This window comes from Leptopilina boulardi, unplaced genomic scaffold (assembly GCF_019393585.1).
Source record: "Leptopilina boulardi isolate dan_hultmark-lab unplaced genomic scaffold, ZJU_Lbou_2.1 LbouV2_38, whole genome shotgun sequence".
Taxonomy (NCBI): Eukaryota; Metazoa; Arthropoda; class Insecta; order Hymenoptera; family Figitidae; genus Leptopilina; species Leptopilina boulardi.
The window spans coordinates 4,347,409-4,363,463 of NW_026137951.1; the positions used below are offsets into that span (position 1 = coordinate 4,347,409).

At 27.4% G+C, this 16,055-nt stretch overlaps 1 protein-coding gene across 5 annotated transcripts; it reads right to left on the bottom strand.

Annotated features, from left to right (window-relative positions):
• Positions 1 to 65: 65 nt before the first annotated feature.
• Positions 66 to 15,510, bottom strand: LOC127288049 (uncharacterized protein PF3D7_1120600-like). 5 transcript variants are annotated; one of them, XM_051315255.1, is made up of 8 exons: positions 15,099 to 15,346; positions 7,620 to 8,815; positions 3,250 to 3,489; positions 2,810 to 3,141; positions 2,498 to 2,673; positions 968 to 1,382; positions 601 to 865; positions 66 to 447 (listed from the first exon to the last, which is right to left on the bottom strand). In XM_051315255.1, exons 2-8 carry the CDS (start codon positions 8,680 to 8,682, stop codon positions 311 to 313), a joined length of 2,628 nt encoding a protein of 875 aa, XP_051171212.1. In that variant the 5' UTR covers positions 8,683 to 8,815; positions 15,099 to 15,346; the 3' UTR covers positions 66 to 310. The 5 variants fall into 5 exon arrangements, with proteins under 5 accessions (XP_051171212.1, XP_051171213.1, XP_051171215.1 ...); XM_051315256.1 differs by having other exon boundaries at positions 15,095 to 15,346; XM_051315258.1 differs by lacking the exons at positions 7,620 to 8,815; positions 15,099 to 15,346 and adding exons at positions 5,453 to 5,608; positions 5,878 to 6,591.
• Between the last annotated feature and the right edge of the window lie 545 nt (positions 15,511 to 16,055).

Sequence of the window (16,055 nt, forward strand, 5' to 3'; positions counted from 1 at the left end):
CTTATAAAGTTAAATTTTTTAGTTCTAGCGAATAAAATAGAATTAAAGTATTTGGTAATTTAGAGTTAGTTTCAATATCTCTTTATTTCTTTACAAACATATAATTATATTAAAAAAAAACTAGAATTCCTTTTGCTGTTCTTTTTTTATTTTTCTCAAAGTATTAATGTTTTTAATTCTTTTCAAATCACTCGTCTATAATTAAATTAAGAAAGTAGAGTTTGCAATTTTTCACTTTTACTGTGGAAAATTAATAGAAAAGAAAAATTAGACAATCGAGTTTGTAAAACCGACAGTAAAGTGAAAAATGTTATCTCTTCTTTTTTGTTACTCGACGTCCAATGAGTAGAATAATATTACCAGTTTTAATATTCTTGAATTCTGCAATTGCTTCAGCGTGAGTCATTCCATACAAAGGTTTGGAATTGACTGATAAAATTTCATCTCCTGAAATGGTTCATTTATTTACAATTTTTTTTATGCTAATTGCATACACAAGGGATTTTAAAGAGTAATTAAATTTTTGCAAGTTTTGGAACTTTATCCAAAGTAAAAATTAAATTATAAAATTTTTTATTAGAATAGTTGTAAAATCTTTACCTTCTTTAACAGTTCCCATGTCTGCAGCTTGTCCATGAGAAAAAACAGTTTTGACATAAATTCCAATGCTTCCACGGGGACTGTCGGTCCCACCAACAATGCTAAAGCCCAAGCCTTTATTTCCAGGGCCTTTTGAGAATTTAACTGTCATAATTGTAAAATATGCTCCTCCTTTACGCGGTCTCGGAAGAGTACAAAAACTTGACTCTGTAGCATCGGAACATTCATAACCGTCCTCTGTTTCTGAATCATGTTCATTTTCAATCTACAGTTAAAAATAAACAGTGTTTGTAATAGTTTTCTAATTTTAATTTCAAAACTTAAAACTAACACTTCTTCTATAATGAAGGTATTTTTTTTTACCAACCTGTATTTGTTTAAATCTACTTTCAGAACATGCACTTAAATTCGCAACACTTTGACTGCTTAATGTACGTGTTGATTTTTTAATAAAATTTTCTTCCTTTCTCAAACTCAAAGGACCACATTCTACATTATTCAGAATGTTCCTCGAGTTAACTGTATTTTTTTCAAAAGATTGATTCATAATTTGATCGTCTATTTTGGAATGTGTTTTTCTTTTATTTGAAGTTATTCGTGGTATATGAATTTTATTAAAATTTTCGTTACACATTCCAAATGTATTCCAAGCACAGCATATATCATGATGAGGATAGCCAATTGGATATAAGTGACTATCCTCTGTTTTCCTCTGGCTTTCAGAAAGATCAGAGTTTATTAAGTAACTGTTTTCCTCTTCGCTTCTTGAAGTAAAATCAGTTCTAAAATTCATGTTATTTCAAAAATTAATTACAAATATAATTTAATTAATAACTTTATCAAATTGGGCAAAGATCCTACTAAAAAATGGGACAAAAATGGTATCGTTTATAAAATTTCTTATAAAAAAAAACCTTACACATACAAAATTTTGGCTTACTTTAGAACCAAGAATCAGACTATATACTTTTTCGAAGTATTTTGACTTGTTGAATCCGAATCTGATTTCAGAATTGACCTAGCACGTTAGATTATCGAGATATTTTAACCTAAAAGTGCAGAAAAAAAGGACGTTACCCGAGTCGAAATTTAGACTCTCTATAAGTTCTCTAAAAACCTCCTTTTATTCTCTCCAACACTTTCATACCCTCTTTTCGACCTCGAATTTGCAAAAGTGGAAATATCTGCTATATTGGAGGCTGAAAGGAGGGTTTAAAGATGACTAGAGAGATGACTATAAAACTTTTAGGAGGAATAAAACTTCGAAAAATTCAAATTAAGAAAAAATTCCAAGATCTCTTTTCAACCTCTAAACATGCAGATTTGGAAATAAGCGCATGATTTCAGGCTGAAAAGAGGCTAAGAAAATCGAGGGTGAAAAGAGGGAAAAATTTCGACTCGGGTACAGTATTTGAAAGTACTATTCTTACCCTTTAAAATGCATTTTGAAACTTTCAGAAAATCTTTATTTGCCTCTGAGTTATTGTCATTTGAATTTTTTGAAGCATTACCTGATACACAAATATTGAAACATTCACCACTCAGAAAATTCAAATGACGATAACTCAGAGGCAAATAAAGATTTTCTGAAAGTTTCAAAATGCATTTTAAAGGGCAAGAATAGTAATTTCAGATGATGTAACGACCTTTTTGAAACAAAATTATATCTTTAATGTTACACGACCTCAAATATGGTCAAAAAACGTCTTTTCTGCACTTTTAGGTTACAATATGTCAAAAACCTAACGTGCTGGGTTAATTCTAAGGTCAGATTCGAGTTCAGCAAGTCAAAATACTTTGAAAAAGTATAATCTGGTTTTTGATTCTGAAGCAGGCCAAAATTTTGCCGTCCTGTGTAATTTAAAAAATATATTATATTTAACATTTGAAAATATACCTTTCATCTTTGACCAAATAGTTGCTTTCATAAAAGCTGCCAACTTTACTCTTTCGTTGATTATTTATATTATATTGTTTAGGAATCGATCCTTCAAGAGCATGTTGAGAATAATAATTATTCGAATAAGCCTTTGGTGATGCCAAATGCTTTGATGATTTCTCAGAACTCATCGCCTAGAATAGTATATTTTCTATTAAATCAAGCTTTTATCTGTAATATAATCATCATTATTGCCAATCCGATTAATTTTATTAGTCATCTTTTGTTCAATCTATTTTTTTTTTTTGTTAGAATACAACAATAATTTACCTGACATTTTGAGATGTTTTTGTTGGTATAGGAATTTTGTCCTACACACATAATTTTACTTTTTGAGATGTCGTTGCTCACAGGATCAGGTTCCACATGTTCATGAATTGTGAATGATTGTAATGGGTCTGATTTTAAAGGTTTTAAATTTTTCGTGAAATTATCAGTTGCTGAATTTGAAGATGGATATGGAACGTAAAAGCTTGAAGCATTTTCTTTGTGTAAAAAGATGTCAGATGAATCTGATGATTTCCTGTTTCGTAACTCAGCGTTAAATTTACTAAATTTATTGCGTAATGCGCGATGAATATCGGATATTCCATTCGTCGTACCTGATAAAAGAATGTTTCTAATTTGAAGAATTAAAAAAATCAAATATGGTATTTGTAAAAAATAAAGCGTTTTTTTTTTTAAAAAATAAATGAGTGTTTATTTGATACCTGGTAACCTTAAAGATCTATTTTGAATAGATTTCTTTGGAGTAAATTCACTTTGTAGGGACTTCGGTACAGGAGATGCTTCGCGACTTACAGGAGTCGACCTTGTAATGTAAACATTTTCAAAGGAGTTACCCCTTTGCCAAATTAAAGATTCCCTTTTTTCTGGAGGATCTTGAACTGAATTTCGTCTTCCCAGTTTTTTCCACTTATGACTTATGCTTTTGTTCCACTGAATAATATCTGAAACGAAATCGGTGATTTACATTTCTAAATATTTAAATATAAAATGTTAAATTAGCTAATTGTAAGATATTTATTTATTTAATGGTTTAAGTTATAAAATTTTCAATACATATTTTAAAATATTATATTATATTGTTTAAATCATCTAAAGGTACTTTGTAATAAGTAATTATTTTTATAAATTGAGCCTCCGCGTACAATAACAACAGGTACGCTTGGACTGTCTGTACCAACCGCAATATCTACTTCGAGTTGCGTAGAGGGGGATAGAATCTAGTCTCCTTATTGGCCCGTTCTCGTTTCTACTGCGTAACTCGAAGTAGATATTGCTTTTGGGACAGACAATCCAAACCTGTTGTTATTGCACGCGGAGGTTCAATTGGTGATTTCTGGGAGGTCTACTCTCTAAATCTGAATTAGTAAAAATGTTTACTAATTTGAATTAGTGACTCACTTTTTGCTTCTGAATTAGTAAAATTTTACTAATAATTAGTAAAATTTAACTAATTTAGAAACAAAAAGTGAGTCACTACACAGAAAATTAAAAGGCATTAGAATAAGCTGCAACGCTTATTATTTTAATCCAATTTTGCTTATTTTAATCCATTTTGGTATTAAAATAAGCAAAATTGGATTAAAATAATAAGCTTTGCAGCTTATTTTAATGCCTTTTAATTTTCTGTGTAATTCAAATTAGTAAACATTTTCACTAATTCAGAATTAGAGAGTATTGAAAAAGTATGAGCGCAAATACGATCATAATTGTGACAGTACAATATGAATTTGAAACAGTAATTACGCCTCTATTTATGACTGCATGTACAATCATTATACTTTTATGGTCATATTTGATCCTCCGTTTTGAATTTTGCAAATTTGACCACAAATTCGTAATCTGCGACCCTAAAAACCTCTAAATACCAAATTCCATAAAAAGCTAGTCATTTTTTGAAAATTCGATCTACCATATTGGATCCGTAATTTTGAATTTTCAAAATTTTTTGAATAATTTCAATCCTCTCTTTAGCCGATATAAAAAGTATACGTATCAATTATTTTTCCAAGTACTAATAACACAAGTCTACAAGGTTTTTTTTTTTGATATCAGAATGCATATCAAGTCAGGATTTTGAGTAGAGTGAAGGTAAAGACCCCAAAAACAGTGTTTTTGAGGGTTTTCATTATTTTTTTCTCCTTAATCTGACTTGCTAAAGACCTCTATATAGGCTTAAATTAAAGCTTAAGTCGTACGTTTTAAGACCCATATGCGCAAGATAAAAAAAAATCTGAAATTTTGAAAAAAATGCGATTAAAGACACACAAAAGGTTTATTGGTGTCTTTAACCCCATATGGGTCCTAAAGTGTACGACTTAAGCTTTAATTTAAGCCTATATAGAAGTCTCTAGCACGTCAGGTTAAGGAGAAAAAAAATACTAAAAACTTAAAAAAATGGTTTTTGGGGTCTTTACCCTCACTTTACTCAAAATCCTGACGTGATACGCAATTTTGAAATCCGGGATCGTGTTCAGCGCACAAAAATACATTAAAAACTACTCCGATATCTAAAAAAAACTTTTATTTTGTAGACCTGTGTAATTTACCAAGTTCGAGCTAAAATCGCCGAGTCACACTTGGGTAGGTTTACTTATGTAAGAGTCGTAAGCATATAGTAATATTTATGATCCTATTTATGGTAATATTTACGCTCATTCTTTTTCAATAGAGTAGAAGCGTAATTTTTGTTTGTTAAGTAATAAGTATTTTTTTTGTTATAATTTTATTATAAGTTGTATGATTAGGGGCCATCCATGAAGCATGTTAGGGGGGTCAGCAAAATATCACACTACATGTTAATCGTTAATGGAAAAAGCATCACAAGGAGGAGGGGGGTGTTAAAATTTTGAAAAAATGTATCACATGCTTTATGGATGATCTCGATTAAACATAAAAGATTATTACAGTTTGTGACAAAATCCATACTGTTAGGAGTCCCTCGTTTTTCTTCTACCATAATTCACAAATTCTTCTTCAGCTTAGAAAAATCTACTTCTTTTTTGGTCTATATTTTTATTTTAAACAACAATTTGGATTGAAGTATGTACTCTTTGTGGTGCACTGTATTAAATTATTGTGTTTCATTTTATAATTTTATTTAAGTAGTTAGGCAAGAACGCATAAAAATGTGAATTTATTAGTAATTAATGTCCAAAACGTTAGATTATGAAAGTTCAGCTTAATTAACATATTTTGTATTTAAAAAAATAAGTGTTAAGTGTACATAAAGGTTCTGATTTTCAGCAATAGTTTTGCTGATATCAACAAGCTTTTACATACTCAGTAGTCATCTTTCACTTTCCGATTTGTGGCTTATCAACTGTCTTTACCTTTATTTTTCCCTCTGATATTTTCATTTCTCTTTCAATCATTCCAAAGGTTATCTTTTCTGTGACCTCTCGTTCTATATTATTTAACGTCTTTTCAAAATGTTTTAATTCAATTACAGTAATATCGTAATATTAAAATTCAATTCATTACTTTTGTAATAAATTTTATTAATTTTGCAAATATTATAATTGAAGCATTTTTATTTTTTATTATCATAAAACCATTAATTTTATTGATACTTTAAAGACTTATTATAACTGTTTACTTTAAGATATTTAACAAATACAATTTTTTGGAAAATATTAGTTTATTAATAACAGACAACATTAATAAATAGTAAAGTTTATCACAATTTTGTACAACATCTATATATAGCTCTTTGCTCCATTATTTTCTTTTCTTTATTAAATTATTTTTTCATTACATGAAGAAAATAAAGATTTATTTTATTCCACAATTTTGTTTTAATTATAGAAAAAATTTTGATAATTTATAATCTTCTGAATTTAAAACCATTTGTACTTCCAATCGAAGAAGTTGTATATGAAAGTAGATAAAACCAATAATGAAGGCCACCATTGTAAATTTAAGTGAAATTCAATGTGAAATATTTTTTTCTAACTGTTGACAGAGAGAAAATGAATTAAAACTCTAAACACACTATACACTGAACGCGCTCTTGACAATGACTTGGCAAAGACTAAAACGTCAGATGTACGTGTTTACAAAGTTAATTGTAGTTGAATATGAATAACATTCACAATGGATGACTAATATACATGTCATTCACATCGAAATTATAGATAACGTATAAGGCATAAAGTTCCAAAAATGTCCCCCTCTGTTTTCAATGAAATTTGCTATACTTATGTATTTTCATATTTAGATATGGTGAAAACTATAAAAACATCCAAAATTCATGGTTTTTGTGTTTATCTCTTAAAATACGTAGAATTTATAAAAGTATAATTAAAAGTTGTAGATCTACTTGAAATACTGTTGTGTTTTTTTATTATTACCCTCCTCTTTATATTAACTGCAGTTTTAAGATGAAATTTATATTAATAAAAAAAATATTAAAATCAAGAAATCTGTATTCAAAAGTGTAAATTTCTTTTTATAATTACGTAATTTTTGTTATTAGAAGATCTGAAGATCTGGTCAGATTTTGAAAATTTAAAATGGCAAACCCAATATGGCGTAAATTTTTTCATTAATTTTTTTTCCACCATTTTGAATTTTGAAAATCTGACTTGAGATTTGTAATCAGCGACCCTGAAAATCCCTAGACACCAAGTGACGTGAAAATTTAAAGAAATTAAAAATTTGTCTGGCATATTGAACCCTCCATATTGAATTTTGAAAATTCGACTTCATATACGTAATCAACGATCCCAAATACCCCTAAGGAACAAGTTTTAAGTGAATCCGATCAATGTTTAAAAAATTTGTATGTTACATAAAATCTAATATGTTTTTTGAGGTTAGAAAACACAGCTAATCATTAGTCATTACAGTTAATAATTTGAGCTCGATGTTAGTTACTTTAGCTAAATTATTAGGTCTCCCAGCTGGTAACTGTTAGCAGCTATATAGATAACAGCAACCAGCTAACATCAGTTAGCAGAAATAGCTAATAAAATTGCTATCCATATAATAGCAATTAAAATTAGCTGAAGTAGCTAAGCTATATCAGCTAATTTTTTTGCTCCATGTAATTTAAAAATAATTATTAACTTACCCTTTTCATCATGTTTACTGTCAGAATATGATTTCATTTCATTTGAAGAAATATATTGAATAAATTCCTGCCAATTATGTCCAAATTTTTTTTTGTCTGATTTTATATTACTAATTTGTTGCTCTGATTCTTCTATTAAACTTTTCATTATATCAGGTTCATTTATATCATCGTTTTTGTTTTGTTTTTCATCTTTTTTGTCTAATTTAAAAACTGTATCGTTTACATTATTTTTTGAAATATTTTTATTTTCAGCACTATCCGCAAAATTTTTAGTTTCTGATGAAATTTTAATCTCTTTGGAAACGGAAATTCCATCCTTATTCAATTTATAATTTAAAGATCTTTTTTTTCTAATAGGTAGTTGAGGGCGGTCTTGAATATTGGTTTCAATATTTTCACAACTCTTCATATTTTCGACATTATAATTCATTTTATTTTGGGGATATTCTTTGGAAGCATTAGTTTTCTGTTTTAAACATTTTTTACCATTTGTAAAATTATTTGACACAAAATCCCGCAAATTGTTCAAATTTCTCTGAGGGACTAGAGGCTTTGGTATACATTTTTTTAAATAATTCGATTTATTAATATCCAGTGTTGCTTCTATTCTTGGTGTAACAGATTTTTTTTGCCTATTTACTAACTCTTGACTTTTCTTTGAGGCTTGAAAAATCTGTTGTATTTTTGAAACTTCTGATCGGATTTTAGAGGAAGTCGATACTGCACTATTTGGTATTACCATTTCTTGAGGTTTTAATTGTTTCTGGGTAATTGAATTATTCCTCAACATACTTGTGGTAGACTCAGAAGTTGTACTTAATCGTTCCAAATCTTTTAGATTTGCTAGCATGGAATTAGTTGATTTCTTTTGCATTCTGCTGTTCTTATAAATCGAATTAACACTATCAATAGATTTTCTTTTGTCAATATTTGTTTCAAATTCGATTCTTTTAGTTGGACAATATAATAAAGGAAGTACATTTTTCCTAGATTTATTATCACTCTGTAATTTTACAGATGTAGTCTCCTCTCCAAATCTTTTTGAAATCCCCTTTTCCATAGATTTAAGTTATTGAAAACAAAACTGTAATGAAGTTGATGGAAAATTTAGTAGTAAATTACCGAATTATTAGTTCCAGGATTATAATAATTCTTTAGAGGTTTATGGTGAGCTGGTCCATTGTATGGTTTATCTGTTAAAAAATAAAACGTATTTTTTAAAATTAAAAAATTTTTAAATTCAAATAGTTTACGTTAATTAAGATTTTTTAATTGTTTACAACTTTTTAATTATGAAACATATATAGTTTTTTTATTGAACTTTTAAAAAATGAAAAAATATTCGAAAACGTAAAGTTAAGTGTCGACATCTGTCGTATGTAACGCGCGGCTTGCAATATATCGGTACTGTCACATTTTATTTCACGGAGAAAAATGGAAAATAGGCCAGTCAATAAAGACAAAAAGTGCCATTAAATGTAGACAGGCAACTCTAACCGGAATTTGGTAGTTTGGGGGGGTAGTATAAAGGCCCCATAGTTTGCTCTCGATTTCCGGTTGCAGAAGTTGTTGTAAACAATGGTTGAAGTTGGTGAAAAGTGGTTTTTGCGTGCTCGTTGCTTTCCTCTACATTTTAGAGGAAAAAGTTGTTATTAGAAAAAAAGGTATTAAAAATACCTACAAAATGGTAGGTCGAAAGTTAAAATCGGATTATTTGTTTAAAAGTTATTGAATTTAAACCATTAAAAATGGTACTTTTTTAATTGTTTAATAACTTTGTTAATAATAATCCGATTGAAGTGAAACTTTCTGAAAATGTGCCCCTCGCGATACTGAACAAAATGAAAAAACTTCGAGTTTAAACGGATGAATAGTTTATAAATTATTCCATTTGTTAATTAAAAACATGTTGTTTTTCAACCTAATTTCTACAGAACGATATGGAGCGAATTCAATTTTTTTTCTTTCATTTTACTCTTGAAGAGTGATACTATCATGTACATAAAAGAAAGAATTGAAATTCATTAATTAATTGCATTATTATGGATAAAGAAAAAAGGGTTCGTTTTTTCGTAATAAACAATTGAAATTACTCGACCAGTTTTTACTCTATCGAATTCTAATAAACGCAATTGAATTTCTTTTTTCTTTACAAAACTTTTAAAAAAAAGAAAAACAATCTAGGTCAAAGGGGGGGGGAGATAATTTTTTTTTTTCAAAAAAATCCTAACACTATAATTATTAATATTTTTCATTCAAATTTACAGTACTTGTAGTTTAATATGTGTACTGTTAAATAAAAAATTGTAAACATTGAAAAAAATTTTTTTATTATTTATAATGACAGTTAAAGACAGCTCATCATTTTACTTTGCTCCGGAAGGCGGAGTGGGGGAACACGTGGCGCGTAGCAAACGCCGCCACAAGATCAAACTCGCCCGATCAAAATTACAAAATTTGTTATAACTCGGTTAATTATTAACCGATTTTAATCTTTCTTTTTTTGAATTCATGTTATTTTTTCTCCTCTTTTCAAAAATAAATTTACATTTTTAATAAAAAATTTTTTTTTGCTAATATTTAAACATTTTTTTTTAATAACAAATTTTTTTTCACTAATTCAATTTTTTAAAAAATTTTTTTTTAACTGCATATAATGATAGGTATTTTAGTGTCTTTTTATGTTTAACGTTTTTTAAAATTATTCATACACATTCGTGTAGCACTATGTCATTTTTTTCATAATTTAAAAAATTTTGATTTATATTACTTTTAAAATAATGTAATGATGTTTTAATGTATAGAACAAAAATTAATGTATTTTAATAATAATTTATATGATGAAAATACGAACGATGGTATAAATGAATATACAAATGATGATAAGAATGAAAATAATATTTTTCAAATGTGTGAAACTTTAAATGAGGATAATTTTAATGAGCATGAACATCATGATGACGATTTGTAATTGTAATATGTATAAAATTATTACTAATATTAATAATAATTAATCTTAAAAATATAATAAATAAAATTAATTTATAATAAATTACTTTCCATTGTGTATGTTTTATTATCCCTCATTTAAAAGTAATATAAATCAAAATTTTTTAAATTATGAAAAAAATGACATAGTGCTACACGAAGGTGTATGAATAATTTTAAAAAACGTTAAACATAAAAAGACACTAAAATACCTATCATTATATGCAGTTAAAAAAAAATTTTTTAAAAAATTGAATTAGTGAAAAAAAATTTGTTATTAAAAAAAAATGTTTAAATATTAGCAAAAAAAAATTTTTTATTAAAAATGTAAATTTATTTTTGAAAAGAGGAGAAAAAATAACATGAATTCAAAAAAAGAAAGATTAAAATCGGTTAATAATTAACCGAGTTATAACAAATTTTGTAATTTTGATCGGGCGAGTTTGATCTTGTGGCGGCGTTTGCTACGCGCCACGTGTTCCCCCACTCCGCCTTCCGGAGCAAAGTAAAATGATGAGCTGTCTTTAACTGTCATTATAAATAATAAAAAAATTTTTTTCAATGTTTACAATTTTTTATTTAACAGTACACATATTAAACTACAAGTACTGTAAATTTGAATGAAAAATATTAATAATTATAGTGTTAGGATTTTTTTGAAAAAAAAAAATTATCTCCCCCCCCCTTTGACCTAGATTGTTTTTCTTTTTTTTAAAAGTTTTGTAAAGAAAAAAGAAATTCAATTGCGTTTATTAGAATTCGATAGAGTAAAAACTGGTCGAGTAATTTCAATTGTTTATTACGAAAAAACGAACCCTTTTTTCTTTATCCATAATAATGCAATTAATTAATGAATTTCAATTCTTTCTTTTATGTACATGATAGTATCACTCTTCAAGAGTAAAATGAAAGAAAAAAAATTGAATTCGCTCCATATCGTTCTGTAGAAATTAGGTTGAAAAACAACATGTTTTTAATTAACAAATGGAATAATTTATAAACTATTCATCCGTTTAAACTCGAAGTTTTTTCATTTTGTTCAGTATCGCGAGGGGCACATTTTCAGAAAGTTTCACTTCAATCGGATTATTATTAACAAAGTTATTAAACAATTAAAAAAGTACCATTTTTAATGGTTTAAATTCAATAACTTTTAAACAAATAATCCGATTTTAACTTTCGACCTACCATTTTGTAGGTATTTTTAATACCTTTTTTTTCTAATAACAACTTTTTCCTCTAAAATGTAGAGGAAAGCAACGAGCACGCAAAAACCACTTTTCACCAACTTCAACCATTGTTTACAACAACTTCTGCAACCGGAAATCGAGAGCAAACTATGGGGCCTTTATACTACCCCCCCAAACTACCAAATTCCGGTTAGAGTTGCCTGTCTACATTTAATGGCACTTTTTGTCTTTATTGACTGGCCTAAAAACGAATAGGGGAGAGTGGGGCAAAACCGGGTACCCTCAGTTTTCCATGATAGGCATTTCCATTTGTGTCACCTATTACATATATCTTTTATTTTACAACCAACATCATTTTAATTATATAACCACTATATAAAAATTTATTTATTATATTTTATGCGACTTTTAAATTTTAGCTCAAAAGAAAATCCATTTTTTATCGAAAGTAAATCACTTATAAAACTTTTTGTGTCGATGTATTCGTTTCGGCAAGTATAACATCTTTTTCAGCGTTTATTTACGAGTAATTTTCATTAAAAGTAATTGTTAAATTATTAACAATAAGCTGAGAATTTTACATTTTGTTAAAAAATGCAGTGCGGGGCAAAACCGGGTACCAAACGGTGGGGCAAAACCGGATATATTTAAATACATTACACTATGCATATTTAAATTTTTTCTCAAAAGAATCGACATGTATGTTTCGAGATCGATGTTTAACCTTCGATATATCAATTATTTACCATATCGATAAATAAACGATAAAAAATTAATAAAAATATGAAAAATTTCGTTTTAAAAGATTTAACTGCTGTTATTCATTATATATTTTGATTAAATTTATTGAATATTAATTATTTTCTATAATTTAAGTGATATATAATATTAATTGAATAAAAAGTTAAAGAATATTCCATGATTTATATATTTTCTTAATATTACCCGGTTTTGTCCCACCATCGGGGCAAAACCGGGTACTTTGCATTTTTTTGAAAAATCTAGTTTAAATTTATCAAAAATTTTTTTTTCATGCTATCGACCCTATTTTTTCATTTTCTAATGTTCAAGGAAGAATTTTCAACGAGACTTGAACTAATTTGTTCAATAGATTTTTCGTAAACCGAGAATTATAAAAAAGTACCCGGTTTTGCCCCACTCTCCCCTAAAGTAATTTTTACTATTTTTAAAGTAAAACCTGAACTGTCCGCAATTTCTGCGCATTTCTGGCAATTTTTACTCCATAAATAGTAAAATTTACTATTTCCGGAATAAGATTTACTATTTCAGGAGTAAATTTTACTATTTTTACTTTATTCATTTTTCCATTTTTCTTCTTGTTCACAACATACTGGAAATTCTTTTTATGAATTATGTTTTTTTTATCATTTAACACTAATTGAATCGTTAATTTCGAAAAGGACTCAACTTAAAAAAGCCTAAGGGTTATTTCTGCATAACAATGGATAATGAAAATGATTCTTACGGTTTTCAGAGTTGAGTCCTTTTCGAAATTCACGATTCAATTAAGCTTAATAAATTATTAATTAAGCAATTAAAATATTTTATTATAAATATATCTTATCATTTTTCACCATTTATTTCGATTAAAATTAATAAAACATCACGCTCTATTAAACTGACAGGTAAGTACTTTTACACTTTACACATTAATAATTCAATAATTACAATATAATTTCCGTAAATGGACATTTTGGAAAATTTTAAAGAAATATTAATTAATTATTCAAAATCATCTGAAATGGCCATTACACGTTTTTGAAAAATTTTATAAAACAGTTTCGAATATTTAAAACACAAGTGTGTATAATTATAAAAATAAATAAAATATATGCTTAAGAAATTTTAATAATTCAGAAAAACTCTAATAGTTTTAGGTTTTTAAATATATTTTTTTTATTTCCTCGAGTAAATTAGGCTTTCTAGGAACTCCAAGTATCGTACACACCCTGAATTTTTCCCTAATTAAATTGAATCTATGCCTACAATACTACTTTGGCTATGGTTATAACTACTCATTCTAAAAAAAACAAGTGAGTGCTGCACCTAAGATCAGTCACTTATTGTTTTAAAAATCTAACTGACGTATCTGACAAGAAGTGTCACACCCCGATTTTTCTGATAAACTGTGTATACAAAAGTATAGTTCATTGAAAAATAATTGACGCGTATTTTTTGTTTTTCCCCACAAAAACAGTTTTAGGGATGAATGTATAAATTTATACTTTTTTGGGGAAAATTTTAATTTTAAATAATCAATTAAATTATTTTAAAAACATTTGTAGAATTATTTTAAAGTAGGGTATATACGGGGGATTTTTGGATCGCTTATTACGAATCCAATGTGCTGCGTTTCAGGACTTAGACCTTAAAATTTCGAAAAAATGTATCACATGCTTTATGGATGACCCCTTTCTAAAATGGTCAAAAAGTTTAATTTTTTTACCATCCTGTGTGTTTTTAGATCCCAAAAGTGATGCAGGAAAAAAAATATAAACTCGTTTAATAATTTAAATTTAATTGGGACAAAATTGGGCATGGTGCCTCCTCTTAATAAAGCTTATGAAGAAAGAAGTTAAAAAGGATTAACAGAAGGGATTAAAAAAATTAAAATTACAAGAAAAATCGTTGCAAAATCATTCATAGGTTTTTTTAATCCGATTATTTAAGTAGAATGTTACAATTATTTAAAAATGCATATTCGAGACTAAGATCTTTAAGGTTAGTTTATAAATATACTAAGATGGGTAGGTTCGATCCTCTTCTGTCTAACTCTAGAATTTAATTATCATCATATTTACATATAGAAAATATGAATCTCGTTATACTATAAATCCGTGGGTAAGGAGATTTAATTATTTATTATAGATTGATAATGAAGGAGATCATAATAATTTACTATTTTCATTATTAATTATTAAAATTATTAATATTACTATCCAAAATGATTATTTATTTAATGGAGACAAAAGACGCATTAATTTAATAATATTTGTAAAACAAAATTAATATACGAATTTTTTAAAGTAATAATATATTTCCTTTTTTATCACACCGTTTAGTTATAATAATTTTGAAAAGTTTGTCAAAAAATATAAATATTGTAAAATATCATTTTGAAAAAAAACATGTTCGAAACTAGTTGGGAATAATAAAGAATAAATATTTTAAACAATATCACCGTATTATGCCTTGTCTTTTGAAAATTATTACAAAAATTTATAGTTTTCAATAAACGCATAAAAGAAATGAATTATTTATTAAGTTGCTTACATACATTTTTTTGTTTAACTTTTTGACGTTCCTAAACGTTATGATCACTGGCAAGAAGACACTGAAGGTTGGTCAGACAAACATTTTGTAAATAAAAATAAATACTTTCAATGACAATGTACATAACAGTAGATTTACTTGGATAATAATAGGATTGTAAATGGCGTTAGTGTAATCGTGAAACACTACATTGTACTGAACGCTGAAGGAAAGACCGGCCGCCACAAGTAAAACGTAATCGCATACACAAGCCTACGATATACACCTCTTCTTTTCCTTTCTATTCCTTGTACAGTATGCTTCATGAATGCACAGTACTATTGAACATTACGGATGCCTTATAGGTGTTGTCTCTTGCGTCGAGAATATATGTATATAATTTTCTTTTAACACTTCAACGATAGGTATACGTGTGAGTACCCGCACTTAGTTTATTGTATCTTATAGCACACGTATTAGAATATAACTGTCGAATAATATGTATATTAAATAAAAGTTAACTTCTAATTGAAATTTTGTTAAAACTTTAGGTAAAATATTTTTACAACGATATTACACTAATAGTCATATAAAAAATTGAAAATTAAGTGTCTAGTCTTGTTTCTTTATTTCAGACAAAAGATATTCTTGCAATCGTTTAAGGTCATGTGATTCAACATATATTTAGAGTATTCTCCGCTGGTTTTTTCGCAAAACATACTTGAAGTGCGAAATACCAGGACTGTCAACAAGGACCAAAGTGTATAATTATTTACAAAAAAGATTCACAATTTTCATAAAAAGATTTTAATGTAATAAAAGAAGAATTTTTACATTTTTTATACAATACGAATTTCATTATGCAGTGTATGATGCTGTTAAAAATTTATTTTCAGGTTTTTTCAAGGATGCATTAAATATCTTTTAAATTTTGTACATTTAATAAATATTCCTCTTCTTTTCTAATCCTTTAACATAGATG

What these genes read in the sequence shown, in the direction of transcription:
- LOC127288049 (XM_051315255.1), bottom strand. Translation starts at nt 8,682, where the DNA reads ATGGAAAAGGGGATTTCAAAAAGATTTGGAGAGGAGACTACATCTGTA. An exon ending in CAGTAAACATGATGAAAAGG is followed by an intron (nt 3,490 to 7,619) that starts GTAAGTTAATAA and finishes ATTTCGTTTCAG; the next exon opens with ATATTATTCAGTGGAACAAA. An exon ending in GTAGATTTAAACAAATACAG is followed by an intron (nt 866 to 967) that starts GTTGGTAAAAAA and finishes TTTTAACTGTAG; the next exon opens with ATTGAAAATGAACATGATTC.